We start from the raw sequence: 24,680 nt of genomic DNA on the forward strand, positions 1-24,680 counted from the left end.
TGTGTCATTCACTCATCTATCTTTTACATTTATAATATTCTAGTTTTAATTTAATAGTAACATAAACTTTTTAATTTAATTAAAATCCCCCATCATTCATTCATTTTTTTTTTCTTTTTTCAGATAGTAGTCCCTTTCCTTTCTCTTCTTTTACACAATCACGCCACACATATTCACACACTAATGAGTTGTGATTAAAGTAATAGAAACTTTTAATTCAATTAAAAGGGGCCCCACTTTGTATTTAGTTATAACAACAACAACAACAACAATAATAATACTATATATTACATAAAATTGCATACATCATCTTATCTTCTTTTATTTATATATATATATATATATATATATATATATAATTTAGTTACATTTTAAACTCCATTGTCATATTTTAGTATTTGGAGTTAGGGTGATATGCATGTACCATAATTGGTGACCATATATTATTATTATTGTTGTTACCTAAGTTTTTTTTTTTTGGTTTAAATAGGTGTTTTTAGTATTTGCATTTAGCAGAGTGATTTTCAGCTTGTAATTCCCAGATATGATATGTCAAAAGTTCACAGCAAATGAGTTCATTGATTTTGATTTTGAATTTAGATTTTTGATATGATCCAAAAGAACATCATGGGCATGTCTCTTTTGGGGGTCATGATTACAATCTAGTAATAACCAAACAAAGATCATAAGAACACCATCATCAATCAGTGCCAGCTGCCTCCCACTGGTGGTACATGTTGTTGTTGCCCCCTCTCTTTTCTATGTTGGAATTCACTTTGTGCATTCTAGGTGTTTGTTCCATGTCCTGTGCGAGAGAAGTGTTTGCTTTAACTAACCATCTTTTGTGAGAGAACAAAAAGCCTTGTCGGTTGTGTAGTCTACACAAGTCCTTCTATGAAAGCATTGCATTGAGATTTTTAAGGCACTACTTTGGCCTAACCAATACTCACTCTTCTTCCAATGGTGGATCTTGTTTTTAAATATTTTCTTTGTAACAGTAGAAACACTTTTCCTTGTTTCTTTTTCTTCTGCTAAATATATAGACCCTTTTGAAATCCAACCTCCAAGTACAAATCACAATGCTTTACTTCCTTATATCTTTTGTGTCCTTTGTGATCCTTTCCAAGTCCTTCACCAGAAAACCACACTGTAGAGGAGATAGTAGTGGTAGGGAATCAAAACTAGTTTCAACTTGGTTCTTGGGGAATCTTCCAAGTGTGTTGATTTCTAGGGTCAAGAAAGGAAGCATTATTGGTCTTAGTTTTCTTCAATTCTCTCTTGGAATGCCGCTAAAGAAGAAGAGTTTGGTGTCTAATAAAGTGAATAATAATGGGGAAAAGGAAAAAAACATGGTTTCTCTGTTGGATTTGCCTGATTTGCCATTAGAGATTGTCCTTGAGCACCTTTCACCTGCTGAACTATGCCGTGTGGGAGCAGTGTGCAAATCTCTCATGGACAGAAGCAGAAGTGATTATCTATGGCAGAAACACATGGAGAGAAAATGGGGTAAAGTGATAGGTGATGTTGCTTATAGGCAATGGCAATGCCATGTAGCTTCAAGAACCAAAGAGAAGATGTTCAACCAAAGCAATCAGAGAGGAATATTTGCTTCTCTTCGTAGTTTTTCCCCATTCCTATGGCTCAAACCAAGAACAGGAAAGGGTGATAATAAGTTAAGGAACTCATTGCCTGAAGATTCAACCATGGCTTTGTATCTTTCTCTTGAGAGTGGCATGTTTTGGTTCCCTGCTCAAGTCTATAACCGTGAGGTAATTAATTAACCAATTGCTGATAATAATAACCTGTTTGTTGATTTTGGTAGGTTGCCAATATTGCACAGTGATTAAACTTCATTGGGATACTGTATTTCTTTATAATTGATTTCCACTTTTCCTTTTTCAGAATGGTCATGCTGGGTTCATGCTTTCATGTTATGATGCTCTTTTGTGCTATGACTCTAGAACTGACACCTTTCAGGCAAGGTATGTTGAAAGATTTTACTCCTTCATAGTTGAGCTTAGTCCAATCTAATGTGGTTAATTAGACTTCCAAATTGTCTGAAATCTTTGCATTTAGACAATTTTCAGAGTTATAATGTTGAAGTGTGAAAACTCGTAGCTCTCTTTAACATGAATAAGTTCATAATTTCTGGCAGGTACTCACCTAATGGAAGATGGACAACTGAAGAAAACATACAATGGGACAGGTTGAGAGTACCACCAATTGACAATTCTCCACATGTTCTTCATATCTCTGATTGTTTAGATGACTTAAGACCTGGTGATCATATTGAGATCCAGTGGAGGAGAAATAAAGAGTTTCCATATGGTATGTCTGATGAAATGTATCAAATCAATGGTTCTGATTCAATGGACTAGTTTCTAAATTATCCCATGTGAAGAATTGTATAACACTTTGGTCAACAACCATTGATGTTTTTAAATTTTTTTTTTTAATTTATAAGTTTTATGTGTGTGTGTGTGTTTGATTACCTACATTTACTAATTTTTTTGCTTTAATTGTATTGTTTTAGGTTGGTGGTATGGTGTCATTGGTCATTTGGAATCATGTCAAGGATATGCAAACCAGTGCCTTTGTCACAAAAATGGTAAGAGAATCCACTTTTTTACATTTTTCTCCCCCATTAAATTGAGCTTTCGTTTTGTTGCATCTCTGGTATGACAGGATTTTTCACATAATCATTTATAGAGTCTTATGTCATAAACCACTTTTAGTAATTAATTACACATATAAATCATGGGTTTGTCCTTTCTGGCTTTGGTCATTGGTAAACAAAGTTTGAGTTGATTTATGTGACAAAGTGGTAATTTGTGACAGATATGGTGATTTTGGAGTTCAACCAATACACCCCTGGTTCAAGGTGGAGACAAACCATGATAAACAGGAAGCATCATAGAGAAGAAGGAAATGAAATAGATGGTTTCTATGGTGGAATTAGGAAGCTGCATAGCAATGAGGAGATTACAACGTGGAAAAGCCTCTGGCCAACCAAAACTGTTGAATGAATGAGTTGACTCATAGCTTAGATCTTTGTATATTTTAATTGTTACAAGGATGAATTTGTCATTGAATGATGTCATTCCTAACAAAAGGTATAGCATAGAAAAGACTAAAGAGTACTACATTGGATGAATTTTCACACACTCCTTAACACACTCTATTGCCAATTTATAGTAGTGTATATGTTATATATTTTCTTGCTAGCTATGCTCATTCTCTTTCTTAATCCACAATGTTGGTCCTAGTGTTCATCTCTAATACACTTTATGGAGTGATAACATTACATATTGTTAAAGAATTAAACCATTTAGTTATAAATTATGACATATATTTGTTAATGTGTTTGTGTTAAACACAATTATGTTTTATTGACTTGTTGCATATAACAATGCCCTAATTTGTTCTTTTTTACTACCAATGTGAAATGATTGAAGAGATAGGTATTTTGACATCTTAAATATAAACTCGAAGACAAAAAGAAAATAAAATATTAGGAGACTTAAAATCTCCTTTGCAATCTGTATGAATTAATCAAAATTCTAAAAATGATACTTATTCAGCCGAATAAAAAATTTTGTTCTAGTTTTTAATGCCCAAATTAATTCCTAAAATTTGAAATTTCAATGGGATAAGTATTTGAATGTTTCTCTATGGGTATCTAGATGATGGAGATTACTTAAATTAGCACTTCAATTTTATGAAAATATAAACGTTAAATTAATCAATCTCTGAACAGGTTTATAAACTCAAATAATGTTACTAATTTTGGTCTTATATTTAAATTGATTTTCTTAAAAAATAAAAAGTTAAATAACTCAAGTACTCAACAGGAATTTACCTAGCACATGCCTCATTCCAAGAAAGAGGTCGACAGACTATACATAGAATATTCCAAAGAACCAAAAGAAGTCAAATATCTTAATTTTTTTTATTTTCATCCTTCTCTTTTCCATCAACCAATTAATCAAATTCAATGTCAATAAATAAATATTTTAGAGCTTTAACATATACTATTTTTTCTTAAAGTTCGTTTTATTATATATAATTTATAATATTCACTTTTATTTTTACTATATAAAAGATATGAAAATTTGGTGTATAAATTCCTTTTTATTAAATATCTTTTATTATATATAGCTTATAAAAATTAGGGAAAGTATAGGGCAGATTTATTAAAATCTGGCTAACACTTAGCTAACAAAAAGAAAATGAGTGATTATTTATTATTAGATGAAATCTTACACCATTAAATACACTATTGATGGCTAATTGATGGCTACAACTCACAAAATCTGCTGCCCCCTAGTACTCCTCTAAAAATTATTTCGAAAAATATAGGGGCTAGCAACTTTTGTGTTTTCTGGCCAGCATTTAACCATTAAATGTAATCTCACACCATTAAAAACACTATTAATGACCAATTCATGGTTACAAAACACAAAAATTGCTGCCCCTAGCATTTCTCTTATTATTTTTCTCTTAGGATTTTTTAGACTTAAAATAAAACTTATTGATTAAATTATAAAAGAGGAGTGTTAGGGGCCAGCAACTTTTGTAATTTGTAGCCATCAAATAGCCATCAATGATGATTTTAATGGTGTGAGATTGGTGTGAGATTTCATCCAATGACTCACTTTTTTTTGCTGGTAACATGCTGACCAAAATTTAATAAAGTTGCTGCCCTAGACTTTTCCATTATAAAATATTTACCATCTATGTTAACTTCTTGTATATTTTTTATTTTTCTTGTCATTATATTTATTTTTTTTAGTGAATAAAATACCACTGTTATTGGGGAAAAAAAATTTACGCCAAGAAGAGAAAAGGGAAAGAAGAAGAAAACAGAACAGGGGAGAAGGGAAGAACCAAGGTTGCGAGCGAGAGAGAGTAAAGAGAAGAACAACCCAGAAGAGCAACAAACACAAAAGATTACAGCCACTGAAAAAGGTTGTTGCTTTCTGCTAACACTGCGAAGATGAACGGAGGCCCCTCTGGTTTTAGTGCGTCAATTCTCTCTCCCTACCCATTCAATCATCTGGGGTGTTGAATTTTTCACACCCCAATTTTCTTTTTAAGCTCAATTTCTCATTTATGTGACAAAGTTTGCGTCTTTTCGATTCGCATATTGATGATTTGTTTATGTTACAGCAAATGCTCCGGTCACAAGGGCTTTCATCATCGCCTCAGCGCTTTTCACAATCTTCTTTGGGATCCAGGGTCGTTTCAACTCTCTGGGGTTGTCTTATCAGGTGGCCCTTTTTACCTTTTTATTTTATTTATTTTTGAATTTGGGATTCTATTTGTATCATGTAATCAGGTTCATTGGGTTTCCTTTTAGGGATGTATGTACAATTGGGTCTGGGTTTTAGTTTTCAAGTGTTTTAGGATTGAGTTGATTTTGATCTGCTGGGTTTATTCAGATTACTCTTTCCAATGCAATTATTTGGATTTTAATGTAGATTAGGTCATGATACTGTTTTAGTTTACTTCTACTTAAGGTGCCAGATTAGTTGTATGGTATGTTAACCATGTGATAGAGGACTTACGGAGAGATGGGGGATTTGATATTAGTGGTTAGATTTCTATTGCTGTGACTTTGAGATTCGGATTTTTTTCATTGTTTTTCTTGGAATGTTAGTAAGGACACTGAGGGGTTATGCACTTCTGCTATCAGTGAACAAATCTAATGGAGAATATGTACTAAGAAATCTTCTGATACTTGTTCATGTTTTGCACTCTATAGTATATAATGAACACTTGAAAGGCTACAATTTTATAGTCACTCAAACAAGACCATAACATCTCCCTTGTTCTTGTATTTCTGGCAGGATATTTTTGGAAAGCTTCGTCTCTGGAAATTGATTATGTCTGTATTTGCATTCTCATCGACACCAGAGATGATGTTTGGACTTTACCTGCTATACTACTTCAGGGTTTTTGAGAGACAGATAGGTTCCAACAAATATTCGGTAAGTAGTTTTATGTTTATGCTTATAAATTTCTCTAGAATTACTCTGAAACCAAGTTCAGTTAATGAAACGTTAGGCATAGAATAGTATGAGATTTTATATATCGTTGCAGATTTATGCATTTTAAATGTATTATACTATTATGTTCATTTTTCAACATATATACCTGCATCTCCCTTTTTCCCTCCATCTGCACTTTAGTATGCCGATCTTACATGACAAGAGGGAGAAGTGCTTTGTCTTAGATTACTATGTGTAGTTCTAAAATGTCTGTCTGTACCCTTCTGTGCAGGTATTTATCGTGTTCTCCGTATTAACTTCTCTACTGTTTGAGGTGATTTCTTTAGCACTCCTTAGAGGTATTATTCTCATTATTGATTGTTATAAATAACATGCCTTTCACTCAAACTTTGATGAATCTCTTTATGCTGCATCTTATTTCAATATATTTTGCTCCATCTTTCTTTGTTGTGCATGTCACTACTCACTTCTATGGTGCTTAGTTTTCCTTCAATTTTTTTCTTCGTTGTCTTTTGACATTTTTGCTTTTGGTGGGCATTCTAAACAGAGTTAGTACTGAGCATATACAACAACATATATGGTTATCCATTGACAAGGAACTTCTCTTTATATGAGATTTTTATGTTGATACAACTTTGGGCTTCATTAACTTAAACATCTTTGGTGCCTTTGTTTTTTTTTTTTAATTTAGATAGAGCGGTTGTCTATTTATGGTGCTATTATTTGGTTGGTAATTGTATGTCACTTATTCTGATTTGATGTTTAAAGCTCTGTCCAAATAAAATATTTTAAGTAAGAATGTTTTGAAATTCTTGCATTTGAAGTTGTATGCTCACTCTTGCAGATCCTGCAGCGAAGCTAGTCACTCCTGGACCTTATGGTCTCATATTTGCTTCATATGTACCTTTTTTCTTAGACATTCCAGTTTCAACACGGATTCGTGTATTTGGTATCCCCTTCTCTGATAAGTCATTCATATATCTAGCTGGTTTGCAGGTAAATCATAACTGAACTATTTGTGCTTATATATTAATAACTATATGCATGTTCTGAACCATTCAGAGACGTAAAGGTAATTTATGTTATTTTAGCAGCTTGTGTTATCATCATGGAGAAGGTCCCTCTTACCAGGAATGTGTGGCATCCTTGCGGGATCCTTGTACCGTTTGAATGTCTTTTATATCCGCAAAGCAAAGGTAATTTTGAATCTACAATATAGGTTTGTTCTGTTATTTTAATTTTGAAAATTATGTGACAGCAATTCAGATGGCCTGTAATTTGTTTATCCATTATTATTAATACAAGCTTCCATTAAGTAATGTGTGTATAAATTTATAGGAATAGGTTTAGTTGAAATTGGTTTGAGCCAAATCAATCTTTCACCTATGAGTAACTTTTTGGGTAAATTATACCAATTTCCTTTGAGATTGGCAATATAACACGCTTACCTCACGATTTACACACCACACACACAATTACAAAAAAACAAACAATTTTTATGTTCAGACCTTTTCCTTTCACACTTAATCCAATTATTTAAAATTTAAACCCTTTTCAATGACTATGCAGTATAGATTATTATACACCAAGTGATTACAGGGAACTTCTTGTTTTTACTCATTTGTGCTGATGTGTTGATGCTTTGCAGTTCCCAGATTTCATCTCATCCTTCTTCTCACGATTTTCATTGCCATCTATGGGGAGTCCACGAGGCCCATCAACAAGGAATGTTGCGGGAAACGTACCATCCTATCCAACTCACCAAATGGAGGCAAGTTTTACTTTGTAGCTGTAACTAATATTGTTCGATTTCCATTACTATGGAGCTATCCATTTATGATTTTAGTACTTGTTCAGATTTCTATGCAGCCATTATATTAGCATCTTATGTAATAAGAATGATTCCCTCTTGGATTGGTATATATGTGATACAGCAGTTTCAAGTAACCCTTGTAGCTACGAACTACAACTGAGCATCATGGAGCTTTTCTTGGATTGCCTTATCAAAACATGTCTCACCCTTTGAAGTAGGAGATTTAGCTGAAAAATTCATTGTGCTTTGCAATTTGATGAACTCATTTATAGCATTCCGTTCAATGCGAACATTTGTTGCATGAAAAATATATGGTTTTTTCTTCTTTTTCCTAACTAATTATCGGTATTTTTGTTGGCTGACCGAAGTATTATATATGGTGGTTGCAGAGAAACTACCCTGCTCCAGTACAATATGCAGTAGAACCATCAGAGGACTCGATCACTACACTTGTTTCGATGGGTTTCGACAGGAACTCTGCAAGACAAGCACTGGTGCAGGCCAGAAATGATGTCAATGTGGCCACAAACATCCTTCTAGAGGCGCAGTCCCATTAATTCCGTAAATGTTCCGTGTAACGAGAGCGACATTGTTCCGAAGTGATACGCACAAATGATGAAGTATAAGGAATACACTAATCATGATGTGAGGATGTTTATGAACTTGAGGGATTCATGGTATTTATCATCCTCAGGGTTCCTCCTTTACGGTAATCATTTTTTTTCCACCTTAACTTGAATGTTTAGATATCCATCACAGGATTGTTAATTGATAGATGAATGAGAATTTAGAAGCCTGTACAAATAACTTGCACAATATGGAAATCATGCTTAATTGCTTATCCTTTGATGAGATGTTGAATCGGATATCTGAAGTGGCAGGTTCTTCTTTGTAGTACATTTTGATGCTGTTGTCTATGAAAGCAATTTTTTTATTTACTCTCCCCCTATATAAAATAGAAAGAGAAAAGGAAAGTATTTGGTTTTTGTTTCCGTTTCTCGTTTTCATTTTCAATGTTCATAAAGGAAAAAGGAAAAAAAAGGGAGATTTCATTCATGGTTTCCGTTCCTTCACAATTATAAAAAAGCAGAAACACTTGAAATTGAAACGGACTCCAAAATTTCATGTAATCCCATGATCACATCTCAAGATTAGTATGCCGATGTAGTATGGAAATATGATTCAGAAATTTTGTAAAATGAGATGATGGGCATAGAAAGTCGGTGCCTAATTGACTCCGATTAATGCATATATTTATTTATTGGGCGTTCTTAAAACGTTGATACAAATATTGGTTAGCGATGTGTCACTGCAATTGTAACGTGGAAAAATCTATACATATGTCAATACTTAAGTTCCAACAATAAGGAAGATATCAACTAGATAGTTTGAGCAAAGACGAAAGTATGCAGCTAGTAGATCCTGCAGGATTACACACACAAATCTTCTCAAGAATGAGGTGGTTCTGTGATTTAAATATATGGCAATGGTTTTACCATCGAAATTTGCATACAAAACTTGGTTAAGTATAAAACAATCAGAATAATTCCTCTGTATGACCTCATGCTCTTAACGACATCCCCGCTACGCTAAAAAGAAAAATGTTTTATATTACAATACATCTAATTAGTTCCATCTTTTGCTAAATACGTACATTCTAATTTAGCTATCTAATCCAAGCATTAAAAAAGAGAATGCAAGGGAAGGATCACAGACAATAAACGCCAGCCACGAAATGCATTGGTATTCAAGTAATCGATGATTCGTTCATTCATTGATTTCGACAGTACGGATCTCTTAACACCATGGAAAAGAAATAAAACTAAATGCAGATAAAGAATAGAAAAAGTGAAAAACACGATACAAGGGAGATCATTTTCTTCTCACAACCTTAATTTTCAAGGAAACAAACTCAAATATGGAAAACCCAACTCGTGCCTCATTATGTATTAGAAATGCATAATATCTCTTAAATCCATTCAGCAAGAAGCAAGAGAAGTGGAAGAAGACTAGAATCCTCCCCCTCACAATTGCATTGGTTGAGCCTGCAATAACTGAGCAGAATACAGCCAGGTCCATGGAAACAAGACTTTAATCCTCTCCCTCAACAACTTCATTGGCAATAGACCAGCTTGGAAAATTTGATGGGTCCAGGAGCAACAAAAAGAATATAGGTGGCATCCGTTATCAAGGAAAGAGGATATGCATAAAGTTTTACAACTAGGTTCATACAGGGCTTATATCTACACGGCCTTTGTGGAGTTGAAAAGCTGGGGTTATCCAGCTTCCGCAGCTGCACTGTATGCCTGCCCAGTTGAAGTATCCCAAACGGGCATCGCAATGAACGCATGACAGTTTTCCCTCCAACGCGCCTTCCTCAACTGAGTGAAAGAGATATCAGTACAAAGAATTTGGCACTTTTTATGCATATATATGTCTCAACCAGTGTATATCACCAAAGAATCAAATATATGTACATCAGTCTACTTAATGAGATATGGTTAAGGGAACCACCCAGAAATGCTCCAAGATAGCAAAGCAAGAAAAGAATTGGATACACTTCAAAATGTTTAAGACCACTCATTTACAGAATTATTAAAATACTCTGCACTGACGTCATAGGTAATTGCCGAAACAGAGACACTAGTATTGTAGTGAATGCTTTCTTACCAGCTTTCATCCACCGGAGAGGCTCAATAAATATGGACGAACACGATTCATTAGACTTGTTGAAAGGATTGCCACTTCTTCGCTTATGCCACTCAAAGGACGTCTCACCCTCACCAGGAATGTGATCCACAACATGTTCTTGCAATGCGACAATTCGTCGGCACTTCTTACAGCGATATGTAGGACTCCTATTATTTTCTACTTTAGTAGCTCCTTCAACATCTGAAGAAATTTGGACAGGCATGCCAGGGTCTGCACCCAGTTTGGAACTGTCTATTCTCGACCCCGAGAAATGACTCTCACCTGAAAGAAAATGGACAAAGACAAATGTTACATAAGACGACATCAATTAAGGGTTGAGAACTTCAGTGTTCATAGTATAGTAGACTAATGGATTATATGCATACAATGTGTCATGCAACCAGAAAATCTATGACATGTAGCTTAGAAGCAACCAACAATTTTCCATACAAGTAGAACCAAAATTCTAAACAAATAGTACTTGTATTTATTCTCTATGCCACCTTGGAACATTAGCAAGAATGCAAGTTACCAGAAAAACATAACAGGGAGATGGATCCATAGTTCCATACCAAGTATTTTCAGACGAAAGCGCTTATATATAGGACTGGAGTGATCAACCTTGAAGCCCATCTCCTCGAACATTCTCAACTAGAGCAGGAGAAAATAAATAAAAATAAATAATGCAATAGTTCTAATTGGTAGATAAAATAAGTTACAGAAGACTTAAGATATCAGCAAGTCATACAAAGTTGACCCCATTCATATCACACCTGCTCAAGAAAGCCATCATTGGGGCAAACAAATTCATAGCTCTTCCTTAATGATTCAAGGGAATCTGCAGGGGGGGAAAAGATAACATCATATAAGATTGAGAAATGTCAATATTTCAATGGTTCTACTTTCAGAAAATAAGCCCGAATTAGAGAAGACACTCATATTTACATAGACACTGATGATGATATTCACAGTGGCAGTAACAGAAGCTTTCAAAATAGCTTGTAATTAAAGTTGAGCATTCTAAAAAGGGAAGTATCACACCTTCGAGAGAGAGATTTTCCATTCTCATCAAATACGCCGTAATCACTGCCGCACTGCAACAAAACAACCGGAGGAAAAATTAATAATAATAATAATCAAAACGCTTTCTTCTTCCTTAAAAAGTTAAAATATGAAAAATAAAAACGAAGGTAAAAAAGTTTTAACAAAAGAAAGGAAGAGTGGTGGAACCTTCTAGAAACTCCAGCGAAGCAGTGAACCAAAACGGAACCTTCCTTCCTGCTACGATCAATGAAGTCGATGCAAACTTCGAGGTAATCAAGCAAGTCCTCGTTCTCCGTGTCCTTCAGAGGCACCGCCATCCTCACAAGCTTGAGGTCACGTCCGGCGTACTCGAGAGAGTAGAGGAGCTTCTCCGGCGACAAGGCACACTTGCCGGAGTCACCGCTGCCGGCGCCGGAGACGTAGACCTTGTTGATCTCCTTTACGGGGATGGAGACGGATGGGCGCCATTCGGAGAAGAAGGAAATGGAGGCGGAGCTGAGGACGGAGAGTATGTGTGTGAAGTCTCCTCCTCCGGCACCACCGCCACCTCCACCGTTCTGGAGGATCTCCGCCGCGTCGCTGATGTTTCCGATGAAGAGATTCTCGCGGACAAGGTAAGGCATGACGCCCTAACCCTAATTACTTTCTGTGTGTGGATTTTATGATTTTTTCTGGAAATTTATTTGGTGATGCTGATCCAATTCAGAAGAAAATGGAGGGATTTCGAAACAGGTTTCTTTTTCTCCTGTTTTTGTGCGCTCAACTCAAAATTCAATGATTCTATCACTACTTTCTTTTTTTTCCCTTTTCAATTTTTAATTTCATAATTTTGAGTGTATCGTGTATGTGGGTCATCACTTATAACTTTCTTTTTTTTTTTTAATAAAAGAAGCTCAATACAAAAGTGGAGCATAAGAGACCTACACAGCACAAGTAAAACACAAGTCAAGGTATAATCCGTTGTCATTTCTGATATAGCCATCAACAACCAAACGGATCAATATCACACCATTCCCTATATCTCAAAAACGATCTATTTATAATTCCATTAACATCTGTCTCTGAATTCTGGAAGACTCTGCTATTCCGCTCCAACCATATGTTCCAAATAATCGCAAAGAAGCTTGTCATCCACCTCTTATGCTCAGACTTCTGACTCGGAGCTCCAACCCAGCTCTCAAAAAGTCTTTTGACAGATCCCGGAACACACCAATCTCTATGAGCACATTTCAACCAAGCACACCACACCTGCCATGTAAACTCGGAGCCATGACTTATAACTTAACGAGGAATAAATAAATAAAATATGGTGAAAACTCAGGTGCAGTTGACTTCACGTGAAGTTGATAGTTGAGAACTGTTAGATGAAAATTTAGTCAAATCAGTCAAATTATCTAACAGCTCTCAACTATCAACTTCAGGTGAAGTCAACTGCACCTGAGTTTCCATTATAAAATAATCACATTAATTTTTATATGCGAGAAACCTTAGTGTCACGGTCTTGAACACACTCTAACGCTATCGTGCCGACACTCGAACTTACTAAACCTCTTAAGCTAAGACCAAGTCAGTATAACCTTCAAATACTTAGTAAGAAAGCTAAGAACACAAGAGAATACAAGAGAAAGAAAATTTTGGTGGAAAGAACACTTTATGATTCAAGTGTTTATTACAAATCACTTACACATGACTTACACACTAACTCTCACTCCTTATTTATAGTCATCCACCTCCTCAATAGATGGTTAGGATTAAATTTAATCAACGGTCTAGATTAATCATCTAAAACTTTCATTACAAATATCTATCATACCACAACTTTCTAAACACTTCTAGATTATTCCATACTACTATTCATACTTTTATATACATCCACACTCTTCTAGAGTTTTCTAGAACCTTCTAGGGTATTCCGGGACCTTCTAGGACATTCTAGAACGTTCTGAAACCATCTAGAACATTCTCAAACACTTCAGAAAACTATACAAACACTATTAAATCTAACCTTTTAAAATTTACCGTGACATTCTCCCCCACCTAATGCGCGAACGTCCTCGTCGCGTTCTATTTATGACAGTGCTCTCTAGGTGTTCTTGGAATTGCCACAAATCTTCACGAACTTCTTAGCTAGCTTCGGTTATCGGGAGTCTTTTCCACTTGATCAAGTATTGGATACTTGGTAGTACTCCTCTTCGTCGCACGACGCGATTAGCTAAGATCTCTTCGATTTCTTTATCAAAGGATCTAATCACCACAGGCGGAGTACGACTCGAGTCACCTCTACTCAGTTCATCTTGGTCTTCATGATGCAACCCTTCCTTGATGGTATGCAAAATATCTCCTTCGACCATGAAAATGGCTGCCAACTCAGCCTTACGGCTCAGCGCATCTGCTACCACAAATCTTGCCACCTAGCTTGTTTGGGGCTTAACTTCTTCTGTGTTTGGAAGTAACTTGTAGCCACATTGTCTGTCTTGATGATGAAGTGTGAACCAAGCAAGTAGTGACGCCAAGTTCTCAAACAATGCACCACTGCGGTCATCTCCTTTTCTTAGACGGTGTATCACCTCTTTGTATCATTCAACTTGTGACTCTCAAAGGCAATAGGATGTCCTTCTTGCATCAAAACCCCTCCAATGGCGTAGTTAGAAGCATCGGTGTGGACTTTAAACACCTTTGAGTAGTCGGGTAGTGCTAGTATTGGTCCTTTTGTGATAGCAGTCTTCAACTCATCAAAGGCCTTTTGACACTTCTTTGACCATTCCCAAGAGTGATTCTTCTTGAGAAAATCAGTTAATGGTGCAGCCTTGGCGGAGTATCCCTTGATAAACCTCCGATAGTAATTAGCCAACCCAAGAAATGACCTCAATTCAGATACTTTGTTTGGCGACTCCCATTCTTTGATAGCCTTCACCTTTCCTTGATCCATGCAGAGAGTTCCATCTTTAATGATGTGTCCTAAGAAGTGGACTTCATCCCTTGCAAAGGAACACTTTTTCTTCTTCACATAAAGATTATTCTCTCGCAAGATTTTGAACACAGTTCGTAAGTATTCTACATATTCCTCCAAGGTATTGCTATAGACAACAATGTCATCCAAGTAGACCACTACAAACCGATCAAGGTAAGATCGAAAGATCTCTTTCATCAAGGTACAGAAGGTCGCAGGAGCATTGGTCAAGCCAAAAGGCATCACCAACCACTCATACGATCCATACATCGTGACACACGTGGTCTTTAGGCTCATCACCATCAGCAATTCTCACTTGGTGATATCCTGACCGCAAATCCAGTTTTGAGAACCACTTGACTCTACCAAGTTGATCAAATAAATCGGCTATCAAAGGAATAGGGTATTTGTTCTTGATGGTTACCTTGTTAAGTGTTCGATAGCCGATTCATAATCTCAACGAACCATCATGCTTCTTTTGGAACAAGACTAGTGCGCCATAAGGTGCCTTCGATAGACGGATGAATCCAGCATCTAGAAAATCTTTAAGTTGCTTCTTCAACTCCTCAAGTTCTGGCGGTGCCATCCTATAAGGTGCTGAGACAGGCGGCTTTACTCCTGACTCCAATTCAATCTTGTGGTCCACCTTCCTCCTAGGTGGTAGTTGTTTTAGCAACTCGGGAGGCATCACATCCTTATTTTCTTCAAGGACTTCCTTGATTTTGGGAGGAACGTCTTCTCTTTCAAGTGTTGACTCCTCTTGTAATAGAGCTAAATATGTAATCTCCCCCTTCTTGAACCCTTTCTTAAGTTGCATAGCAGAGAACATCGGTGGTCCTCCAACTTTAGAGACTGTAGGGACCATGCATGGAGACCCTTTCTCCATGACGCATACTATGTCGTAGTATGGCATATGTATTATATTTGTCTTCCTTTGTAAATCGATCCCGATGACTATTTTGAAATCGTCCATGGGTGCTACTGAGAAATCCACAAGGCCCTTCCAAAAACCAAGAGTCATCTCAACCCACTTTACTACTCCCTTAAGGGGTTCACCCTTGGTATTCATGGGTTTAAACCAGCCATTCTTTTCGGTGATCTTCAACCCAAGCCTCTTTGCTTCATCAGGCATGATGAAGTTGTGCATAGCACCAGTGTCGATCATAGTCATGACGATTTTTCATTGATAAAGGCTTTAACATACATCAAGTCTTTCTTTTCTGCGGTGCTTGTCTCTTTGCCCTTCACAGCATTCATGAGTTGGATAGATCCAACACACTCATTTACTTGAGTTTGGACCTCTCGTTCCTCGGCAATAGACGCCAAAGTCCCTAGCTTGGGACAGTCCTTCATTTGGTGTAGTCCCTTGCACATAAAGCATCCTCCTTTGGGCACAAAAGCCTTCTTCTTTTCCTCATACTCTTTCTTTGAAGAGTATTTCCCCTCCTTCTTGGTTGAGAAACTCTTCTCCTTGTCTCTCCCACCTTTAGTAGAACTAGGTTTGGGGAAAGACTTAGGTTTAGAGTCTTCCTTATGATACTCAGTGAGTGATTCGGCCACCACGATGACTTCATCAGCATCCTTAACATTTCTTCTTTGTAGTTCTTGATTTGCCCAAGGTTGGAGTGTCCATCAATGAAGAAGAATAATGCATCCTCTGATGCTAAGTTGGGGATTTGAAGCGTAAGAGTAGTGAACTCCCTTACGTAGTCGCTAGTACTCTTGTGCTTCAACTCCCTCAATTTCTTCCCTACTTCATAAACCACATTCTCAGGGAATAATTGTCTTTTTAACTCCTTTTTGAAATCTTTCCATGTGGCTATGTTGCAAGTACCCTTTTCCATGTATACGCACTTTCTCCTCCACCACAAAGTAGCATTATCAGAAAGGTAGAGAGCTGCAGTGCGTACCTTTATTGCTTCTTCGATCACCTTTTGGCCTTCAAAGTACCTCTCCATTTGCTATAGGAAGTTCTCCACCTCTCGAGCGTCCCTCACGCCCTTGAACTCCTTTGACTTTGGGAGATCAATCTTTGTCATCTCCCTTATTATAATGGTTGGTCGAGATTTTGCCTTCTCGAACCAAACTCGAACTTTCTCAAATAGCTTCAAGGAATTCTCAAACTTCTCTTCGATTTGGAGCATGCTTTCTTTGAAAGCATCTAGTTTTCCCAATACGTAAGTCTCGAGGGTCTCCTTGTCATGTTCTATCATTTGGAAGCGCTCATCCACAGAGGATAGAACATTCTCCAACATAGAAACTCTCTCTTCTAAGAACTTAGAGTCCTTACCTCTAGGCTCACTTGAAGAACAGACCTTCTTGCCTCCCCATTGAGAAGGAATAACGTCCCTTCCTCTTTGAGACTCAACATGCTCCATGGTTACACTAGAAGCCATACCCACAAACCATTTGTGCTCCCTCTCGAACCTTGCTCTGATACCAAATTGTCACGGCCTTGGATACACTCCAACACTACCGTGCCAGCACTCGAACTTACTCAACCTCTTGAGCTAAGACCAAGTCAGCCTAACCCTCAAATACTTAGCAAGAAAGCTAAGAACACAAGAGAACACAAGAGAAATAAAGTTTTGGTGAAAAGAACACTTTATGGCTCAAGTGTTTGTTACAAATCACTCACACATGACTCACACACTAACTCTCACTCCCTATTTATAGCCATCAACCTCCTCAATGGATGGTTATGATTAAATATAATCAATGGTATAGATTAATCATCTAAAACCTTCATTACAAATAGCTATCATACCACCACAGCTTTCTAAATACTTCTAGATTATTTCATACTACTATTCATACTTCTATATACATCCACACTCTTCTAAAATATTTCATGATCTTCCAAAGTCTTCTAGAACCTTTTAGGATATTCCGAGACCTTCTAGGACATTCTAGAACGTTCCGAAACCATCTATAACATTCTCAAACACTCTAGAAAATTATACAAATACGATTAAATCTAACCTTCTAAAATTTACTGTTGACATTAGCCTCCTAGTATGTCTTTTATAACTATATTCTTAAATATTAAATTTTTTTTTTCTAAAGTTAGGAGTGAGACTCGAATCCGCGATTTTGAGGTAAGTATAGAAAGACTATGCTATATGAGTTATAGCTCATTGGCATCTTCTTAAATATTAATTGAAACAAAAAATCATTGTTGTTTGATTAAAATTATTTAAAAAAATTATTATACGTATCTTTTAACTTATTATTGAGCATTTAAGGTTAATTAAAAAATTTTAATTATTTTATTGATTATTATAATTTTATTAAATTTTTAATTAAATTTTTATATTTTCTTTCAATTAGATCTCTATACCATATTAAAAAGATAGTTATTATTATTATTATTATTATTATTATTATTATTATCATGCAACCTGCTGTTTAAGCAACAATACAGCAGAAAATTGAGGTCCATTATTATGTGAAGATGGATGGCTTTGCCACTGAATGATCACAATGCTATATCGCCTTTCAATGAGGAGAAACAACTGAAAATGCTTAGATTCTCTCAAGAGTAGAGTGTTAATGAATTTTCTTTATTTTCTTCATGTTTCATTTAATTTATAACCACAGATAAAACTCAGATTTATCGTGTCATGATGGAGAAGATTCCAAGTTAAGCAGACACATGATAAATGGCATTTCAATTTTGAATCCTTCAGCCTCAGGTAGTGAGTGGCTTGATAAGTTGATATCCTACACCTAATCTGCATTCCTTTTTCAGGGTCAAATATGTGGAGCCCTAACTCGCATGATGTGTCTTCCACCAAGTACTAGGATTAATGTAATCAAATTACTGTGACAAAGACATAACCGGTGTTGTTAACATAAAATGTACTCAAATATGTGTAATCTAGAGATTAGATCACACAAGATCAGACTTCTGTAACAGGTAGAAAGATATTAAAATTAACGGTCCCGCTACGTTACTAATAGCATATCTGCTAACTTCTTCCAACTCTTATTTATAACTATGTTTTATGAAAGTGTCTTCGTGGATGTGTCTAATAAAAATGTCTTTTTTATGGTTGTGTTTAATAGAAGTGTCTTTATAGATATATTTTTTAGATGTGTCTCTTTATATATGTATTTAAAATATAATAATTAATTATTATTGACAATAAATTGACAGATAATATGTTGATATCCTATACTTTTTCTAAAATTAAAGTAACAAAAGTTTTGTTGCTCTATCCAAGGGGGTCAATCAAAAACGGATTTACGTGTGTAATTTTAATAAAATTAAAGATATGAGGCAACGGAGGAAAAAATATAACAGGAAACTTAATTAATTTAAGTTGGTTTAGTGATTAATTCATTAGTCTTTTTAAATAAATATTTGAAATTTGAATTTTAATATTATGCATGCAGAAACCTAATCCATTGACCAATAACGAACCAATAAATGAAACTCTGAATCGTGACTATAGAAAACAAAAGAATGAAATATGGTAGGGAATTTGATTCTGGACAATTAACAAAGTGTTGGCAACTTGGCATAGATGCTATTTGAAAGCAACAGAAAGTGCACACACATCACACACGGGAATGTAGGTTCCACTTGCGTCCATCCAAGTCATTCAATGGAAGAAACACGGTTGACACCAATTTTGCTTCTTTGTCTCTTTTTTTAAGAGATATATTTGACTCAAATAAAAAAAATTGACACTCTATTATTAAGTAAAATAAATATTATTTCATTTTTTGACAGGAAATCCCATAATTATGTGATATACACCACCAATTTGTAATTTGTATGCTTAGGAACTTAGCAGAACAACGGTAGGAAATCTGGCTAGCACATCACATGCACACGTATCATTTATACACTTCAGTCTTAGCTCGTGCTTAACCAATCAAAATCTGCCACTCTACACAGCTGTCTTGTCCACAAGAGTTTAAGGCAGCTTTTGATTTATGTCTTTTTTAAAATAGATACACAGACACATAGATATTAAAGATATGAACACAGATTATTAATGTATACGTATTGTATTTAATAAAACATTAAATAAGATACAATAAAATTTTTAAAAAAATTCATATTTTATAAAAATTGATAAGGGATAAAAGTGTAAAAAATTGATAAAAAATAAAAGTGTAAAAATTAATTATATGAAAATTAATAAGAGATAAAAGTATAAAAAAATTGTGTCTAATTAATTGTGTATTTATATATTAACATATTTATTCAAAATTTGTGTCTCAACAAACAAAATAAACATATACTAACGTGTCTATATCTCTTTGTAGGGAGTGGATCTTCTCCAGTGAAAAAAAAATTGGATGGTGTCAATTGTGATCTCTTACTTTTCATTATTCTCTCTCTCATTTTTAATTTTAATCCCACTTATAAAATTAAGAGTGAGAGATCACACTGTATTTTCTCAAGTGTTAAAAAAATTTGAGAGGATCCATTTCGTGTGTCTTTGAAACTAAAACGTTGCCTAAAAGAAAGCCAACAATAAATACAAAACAGTTCAAGGAAGAAAGGGAGAGACAATAAGAAGACAGCTATAAACTAGTTTTGGGGTCACATTCTCACATCACACTTGTTTGAAATATTTTTTTTGGTTTAAGTGGGTATCAAACCTACATGGGAAAAGGAAAAAACACTATCTTAGAGTTCTATACAATTGAGCTAGCCTTATTCAACACTTGTTGGATATAATATAATTTAGTTCCTTTACCTTAACTTTTGATTAAATCTTTTGGCTTCCAAGACAGTTTTAAATATCAACTATATGTTAGGAAATCTTAGTTGCTTTTTATTTTTTATTTTTTGAATTTTATAAAGATAAAAAATAGTAAAAATAATAAAATTCTATTTTTTATTTTTACCTCATATTTTTTCATAAAATTAAAAAAAATAGTAAAAATAAAAATAAAAACACAAATCAAGCGAATCCTTAATTTTCAGTCCAATTTCTTAATGCAATAGAATTTGTGACTACTGACTAGTAACTGAATCTTGGATTGCCTATTTGGAACACTAAAATCATAGAGATGCTCTTTGGACATTCAAGAATAAAAACTGATTATTCTACTAATTTTACATATAATATTTTAATAATTCATCCATTATTGGATAACATATGTATATCTCATTAAAATTCAATTCTAAACTATTTAAATAGATCAACTCAGCATTCTATATAAAATAAATACACCAAACATAACTCTTCAAAAATGGACATCCCATAAATTACAGAAAGAAAAAAAAAATCCTTGATTGGAATAATTGAGAGGGAAATGCTAGAATACATAAAAGCAAACGATAGTGAAACCAAAGAAGAAAGAAAAGAGGTGGCCTCGTCAGCTTCAGAGCGAAATAATACATGCATTTTAGTGAATGAATCTAATTTTAGTTCTAACTAACCTCAAAATTTACAACATGAACTAAGAAGACTCACATTTCCCCTTAGTCCCTTACTCAGCATTTCTTCCCAAAGATTTGGGGTTATGCAATGTTTCTACTTAATGTGGATTGATTACAAAGAAATTGTAGTGTACTATGTATGCATATAGGTGTTAGCATGGTTCATCTGCTGTGTAGACAGGTATTTGCCAAACTTTTGTGTTCTTTTTGGGATCATCGGTGAGGCTAAGATCCGTGTCATCTTCTTTGAATGTTCTAATAAACGTTTTTGCACCCATCATGATAAGCCTCTCCACCATGAATAACTCGTAATTGTTCTCAATCAAGGGATCCAGGAGATAACTGTAGTTTGAAGAATATGCCATTTTGTACCTGCAAATTTCAATTTGCATCATCATGAACATCAATATGACTGGGTAAAATCAAAGAACCAACCGCAATAGAATTGTGTTATATGTTCTTATAGGCGATGGAATGGAACACACTCACACTCCATCCATTGGATAGGGTGTGGACTTAAGTGATGTCCAAACTGCATATGAACACAACATTTTCACCGCAATAAGTGAACCAATAGAAAGCAGATACAACATATGATATATCCCAACTTAAGAGAAAATACCTAGTCTCATGTCTCGATGAATGCACACAAAGAAACAAACACACATACACACAAACACAGAAACATGCATGCAGATGAAGTCTTCAGTTTCACAGCTATGCAGATTAGTATGATACAGCTGTTGCACCATTTGATAAATCCAGATGTAATTCTAACCTAGAAAATGACACACATAAATCCAGTATGTAATGCACATCCTTTGATGGTTCCTGAGTGACAAGTATTTCATATTTATAACATCAGAAAATTGAAAAGATCAACATCATCCAGTGATCAACACAAATACTCTAGATTATGCCATATAGAATCATATACTATAATACCTTTAACAGATTCAATTTTCTAGGAACCCATATGCACAATAGAAAAGTTACCTGACAGCAAGTGGTGAAAAAAATCCAGGAGTCCTTTCATTTGAAGCAATAAATAAGGTTCTTCCAGGAGGGACCCACTTTGCGATTCTGCAGAGTATAAATTCCGCTCGTGTATCTCTGTCAAGGTGAGGATGCAGGCTCCTTGCTACTCCAAATCTGTCCTTCCTGGTTTTTATTTTATCCCCACGACGAACATGTATGGCATCATATTCACCAAGTTGTGCTTTGATCTGTGACCAGTAAGCAGGTCAGAAATTGAACAGTGTCACATAAATGAAATATGCAAGCAGGGATTCAAGAAGAATCTAGACAATAACATCCAACCCTTTGCATGATTTGAAAATTTTCACAAACAAACTTCTCACTCACTCACCCTAAATCTTAAATTCTCATCTATAACCTCTCAAAAGGAAGAGAAAAGGTGTATTATAAAGCAATGAAGACATTTGGCCACAGAACACTGTAGGCACACTCTAAAGTATATTATAAAGGACTACCATTACAGTAATCTATTATTCAAGTAATAAACATCTTACAAAATATGAAAATTCAACGTATCTAGCATGAGAAGTTTACCAAACTTAAAGAGAAACTTTAAAGAGATTGCGTGTCAGGTGGACCTTTTCTGCTGCATCTCTTAGTTTATGTGCTGCCATTGATGGCAGAAACGAGTATGGCAACATTATAGCACTACGATTGTTTCGATCCTTGCATTCCATAAACCTGAAACACCATCATTACTCATATATCTCAGGAAAATTGGAAATTTTCAGAAGAATAATTTCTACTGAAAAGTACTAATTAAGTTCCCAGATAACTGCCAAATATTAGGAGGAATCCTGTATGTACATGGTCTCATAACATAAATCCCTAGCCATGATTTTACAATCAATAATCAAAATTGCACAAAATTCTATATTAAACATACGTCATAACCAAACAGGGTTGGCTGACCTACCAAGAAAGAGGGCTAGCGGTTCTGTTGATAAGCAACAGAGTCGAATAGCGACTATCTTGTTTAAGCTCGAAGCGGCTAACACCCTGCACATGTGCAACTCCCCTGGCTCCCAGCTTCATGGTCGTTTCCAGAACACGATACCACTCCTTTGAATTGTCCAAAATCACAGGAAGAGTCTCGGACATCCTGTCCACGTCATACAAAGAGTCCATGGCGCAAGAACTCCCTGCCCACCTAAGCAATGCAACATAAAAATAATAAGAAAAGAGAAAATATAGGGAGTCAATGGAATATTTGTACAATGTGTACAATGGATGTTTAGAGATGTCCAGTTCAGTATTAGAGATATAACCATGAGTGTTATCTTTTCCATCAACTAAACTTTTTGGATGATTGGTATCATGACATGGTATCATAACATGGAATCAGAGCTTTAGATCCAAAAGGTCAAGAGTTCGATCCTTGGTGAACCCAAAATCAGCTTAAGCTTTTGGGATGAGATGTTTATTATCCCTAGTACTCGGATAATTATTCTGGATAGTATGGATGATATTTATTTTTAATTCATATAGCACATTATACACATTATACAAATATTCCATTGGTTTATGGCAGGACTCGAAAAGGGAACAACAAAAACACAATTGCAGATGTAACCGTTTCTATAACTGAATCATGATAGCAAGAGCAGCTGCATCAATGAATTGAGTAATGAGAAAGAACTCACATTTCCTCTGAAGTAGCATTGGCAAGAGAATGATGAAGGATCCCTTTCTTGTTGTGTATGGGGTTGATGCACATCCTAGACGGCATAACAAAGGTTCTTTGGAGGAAGAAGGCTTCTTCGAGGGCGCAGCGGAGGCTTGATTCCTGGTGGCCCAAACCCTCGCAGGAATCGCAGTGTTTTCCGGGGCAATCGATTCTGTGGCCCCAATATAGGTACTTCCGGTGTTGCGGAGAATTGGGATTTGAAGAAGTGGTGGAGAGGAGAGAGAAGATGAGGAAGATAATGGCAATGGCGGTGACTGTTGCTGCTAGCACCAGGATCGGGGATCTCGCTGATTTCGTAGCTTTCGATTTCGAGAACCCTCTCTGAATTGCCATCTTCACTCAAGCATTCTCATCAACGCTTTTGGATCTATCTTCACTTGAGTTATGAGTTTAAGATATGATTTAAAAAACATGTTTAGATTATATTATAATTAATAAAAAATACTATTTTTTATTTCAAAAAATATATTAAAAATTTAATAAATAATAATTTTATAAAGTAGACTAATATTTGTTGAGACAATAGATAATTTTAATGCATTGATAAAGTAGTAAAGCAAGAATACAAATAAACGATTGTGTAATCAATATAATACATGTAAATTGGTAATTATCTTACACTTTTTTTTTTTATGGAAGATGGAAAATAGAAGAAAAAAAATAATAAGAGAAAAGAAAATAGAAGTAAAGAAAAGGGTAAAAAACAGAAATAAACCAAGGGAAAAAATAATTTACGTGAATAAGTCAAAATAAAAATTGCTTCATGAATCCACCAATACACATTTATATGTAATTCGAACCAGCTTGATTCGAATTCTATTTTTACATAATTCGAACCAGCTTGGTTCGAATTACACACAAACACACGCACACACTAATTCGAACCAGCTTGGTTCGAATTATACACAAACACACACACTAATTCGAATAATTCATGGTATAATTCGAATTATGCTGTTAAAAAATTAATAATTTATTAAAAAAAATTTATTAAAAAAATTATTAAAAAAATTAATAATTTAAAAATTAAAAAAATATAT

The 24,680-nt window shown here is 35.1% G+C and overlaps 5 protein-coding genes across 6 annotated transcripts; 2 read left to right on the plus strand and 3 right to left on the minus strand.

The window, feature by feature from the left end:
• The first annotated feature begins 348 nt into the window (after positions 1 to 348).
• Positions 349 to 3,181, plus strand: LOC107621315 (F-box protein At2g26850). The gene is made up of 5 exons (XM_016323344.3): positions 349 to 1,769; positions 1,903 to 1,982; positions 2,156 to 2,328; positions 2,534 to 2,608; positions 2,839 to 3,181. Exons 1-5 carry the CDS (start codon positions 1,080 to 1,082, stop codon positions 3,024 to 3,026), a joined length of 1,206 nt encoding a protein of 401 aa, XP_016178830.3. The 5' UTR covers positions 349 to 1,079; the 3' UTR covers positions 3,027 to 3,181.
• A 1,612-nt stretch (positions 3,182 to 4,793) lies between these two features.
• On the plus strand, positions 4,794 to 8,762 carry LOC107622707 (rhomboid-like protein 20). 2 transcript variants are annotated; one of them, XM_016324692.3, is made up of 8 exons: positions 4,794 to 5,021; positions 5,170 to 5,270; positions 5,850 to 5,990; positions 6,283 to 6,349; positions 6,856 to 7,007; positions 7,106 to 7,207; positions 7,660 to 7,782; positions 8,214 to 8,762. In XM_016324692.3, exons 1-8 carry the CDS (start codon positions 4,997 to 4,999, stop codon positions 8,379 to 8,381), a joined length of 879 nt encoding a protein of 292 aa, XP_016180178.1. In that variant the 5' UTR covers positions 4,794 to 4,996; the 3' UTR covers positions 8,382 to 8,762. The 2 variants fall into 2 exon arrangements, with proteins under 2 accessions (XP_016180178.1, XP_016180177.1); XM_016324691.3 differs by having other exon boundaries at positions 4,806 to 5,021; positions 7,103 to 7,207.
• A 775-nt stretch (positions 8,763 to 9,537) lies between these two features.
• LOC107622706 (uncharacterized) lies at positions 9,538 to 12,852 on the minus strand. Its single transcript, XM_016324690.3, has 7 exons — positions 12,834 to 12,852; positions 11,746 to 12,416; positions 11,557 to 11,609; positions 11,289 to 11,353; positions 11,088 to 11,166; positions 10,495 to 10,797; positions 9,538 to 10,205 (listed from the first exon to the last, which is right to left on the minus strand). The coding sequence occupies exons 2-7, from the start codon at positions 12,180 to 12,182 to the stop codon at positions 10,051 to 10,053; spliced, it is 1,092 nt and encodes a 363-aa protein (XP_016180176.1). The 5' UTR covers positions 12,183 to 12,416; positions 12,834 to 12,852; the 3' UTR covers positions 9,538 to 10,050.
• A 2,105-nt stretch (positions 12,853 to 14,957) lies between these two features.
• LOC148582010 (uncharacterized) lies at positions 14,958 to 15,680 on the minus strand. The gene has a single exon (XM_088494978.1). It carries the CDS (start codon positions 15,678 to 15,680, stop codon positions 14,958 to 14,960), a length of 723 nt encoding a protein of 240 aa, XP_088351104.1.
• Positions 15,681 to 20,741: 5,061 nt separating this feature from the next.
• On the minus strand, positions 20,742 to 24,021 carry LOC107624028 (uncharacterized). The gene is made up of 5 exons (XM_016326463.3): positions 23,597 to 24,021; positions 22,870 to 23,103; positions 22,532 to 22,634; positions 21,912 to 22,141; positions 20,742 to 21,287 (listed from the first exon to the last, which is right to left on the minus strand). Exons 1-5 carry the CDS (start codon positions 23,971 to 23,973, stop codon positions 21,068 to 21,070), a joined length of 1,164 nt encoding a protein of 387 aa, XP_016181949.1. The 5' UTR covers positions 23,974 to 24,021; the 3' UTR covers positions 20,742 to 21,067.
• Between the last annotated feature and the right edge of the window lie 659 nt (positions 24,022 to 24,680).

This window comes from Arachis ipaensis, chromosome B10 (assembly GCF_059453495.1).
Source record: "Arachis ipaensis isolate K30076 ecotype BB chromosome B10, ASM5945349v1, whole genome shotgun sequence".
Lineage (NCBI taxonomy): Eukaryota > Viridiplantae > Streptophyta > Magnoliopsida > Fabales > Fabaceae > Arachis > Arachis ipaensis.

Bases quoted from the DNA above. Each gene is read 5' to 3' on its own strand.
- LOC148582010 (XM_088494978.1), bottom strand. From the start codon at position 15,680: ATGACTATGATCGACACTGGTGCTATGCACAACTTCATCATGCCTGAT.
- LOC107621315 (XM_016323344.3), top strand. From the start codon at position 1,080: ATGCTTTACTTCCTTATATCTTTTGTGTCCTTTGTGATCCTTTCCAAG. The intron at 1,983-2,155 runs GTATGTTGAAAG...AATTTCTGGCAG, and splicing joins ACTGACACCTTTCAGGCAAG to GTACTCACCTAATGGAAGAT. The intron at 2,329-2,533 runs GTATGTCTGATG...GTATTGTTTTAG, and splicing joins AAATAAAGAGTTTCCATATG to GTTGGTGGTATGGTGTCATT.
- LOC107622707 (XM_016324691.3), top strand. From the start codon at position 4,997: ATGAACGGAGGCCCCTCTGGTTTTA. The intron at 5,022-5,169 runs GTGCGTCAATTC...TTTATGTTACAG, and splicing joins CGGAGGCCCCTCTGGTTTTA to CAAATGCTCCGGTCACAAGG. The intron at 7,783-8,213 runs GCAAGTTTTACT...TGGTGGTTGCAG, and splicing joins ATCCAACTCACCAAATGGAG to AGAAACTACCCTGCTCCAGT.
- LOC107624028 (XM_016326463.3), bottom strand. From the start codon at position 23,973: ATGGCAATTCAGAGAGGGTTCTCGAAATCGAAAGCTACGAAATCAGCG. The intron at 22,635-22,869 runs GTAGGTCAGCCA...ATGGTGTTTCAG, and splicing joins ACCGCTAGCCCTCTTTCTTG to GTTTATGGAATGCAAGGATC. The intron at 21,288-21,911 runs GTAACTTTTCTA...TGAAATTTGCAG, and splicing joins TTTTCACCACTTGCTGTCAG to GTACAAAATGGCATATTCTT.
- LOC107622706 (XM_016324690.3), bottom strand. From the start codon at position 12,182: ATGCCTTACCTTGTCCGCGAGAATCTCTTCATCGGAAACATCAGCGAC. The intron at 11,167-11,288 runs GTGTGATATGAA...CTCCTGCTCTAG, and splicing joins ATGATGGCTTTCTTGAGCAG to TTGAGAATGTTCGAGGAGAT. The intron at 10,206-10,494 runs GTAAGAAAGCAT...TCTTTCACTCAG, and splicing joins TCTCCGGTGGATGAAAGCTG to TTGAGGAAGGCGCGTTGGAG.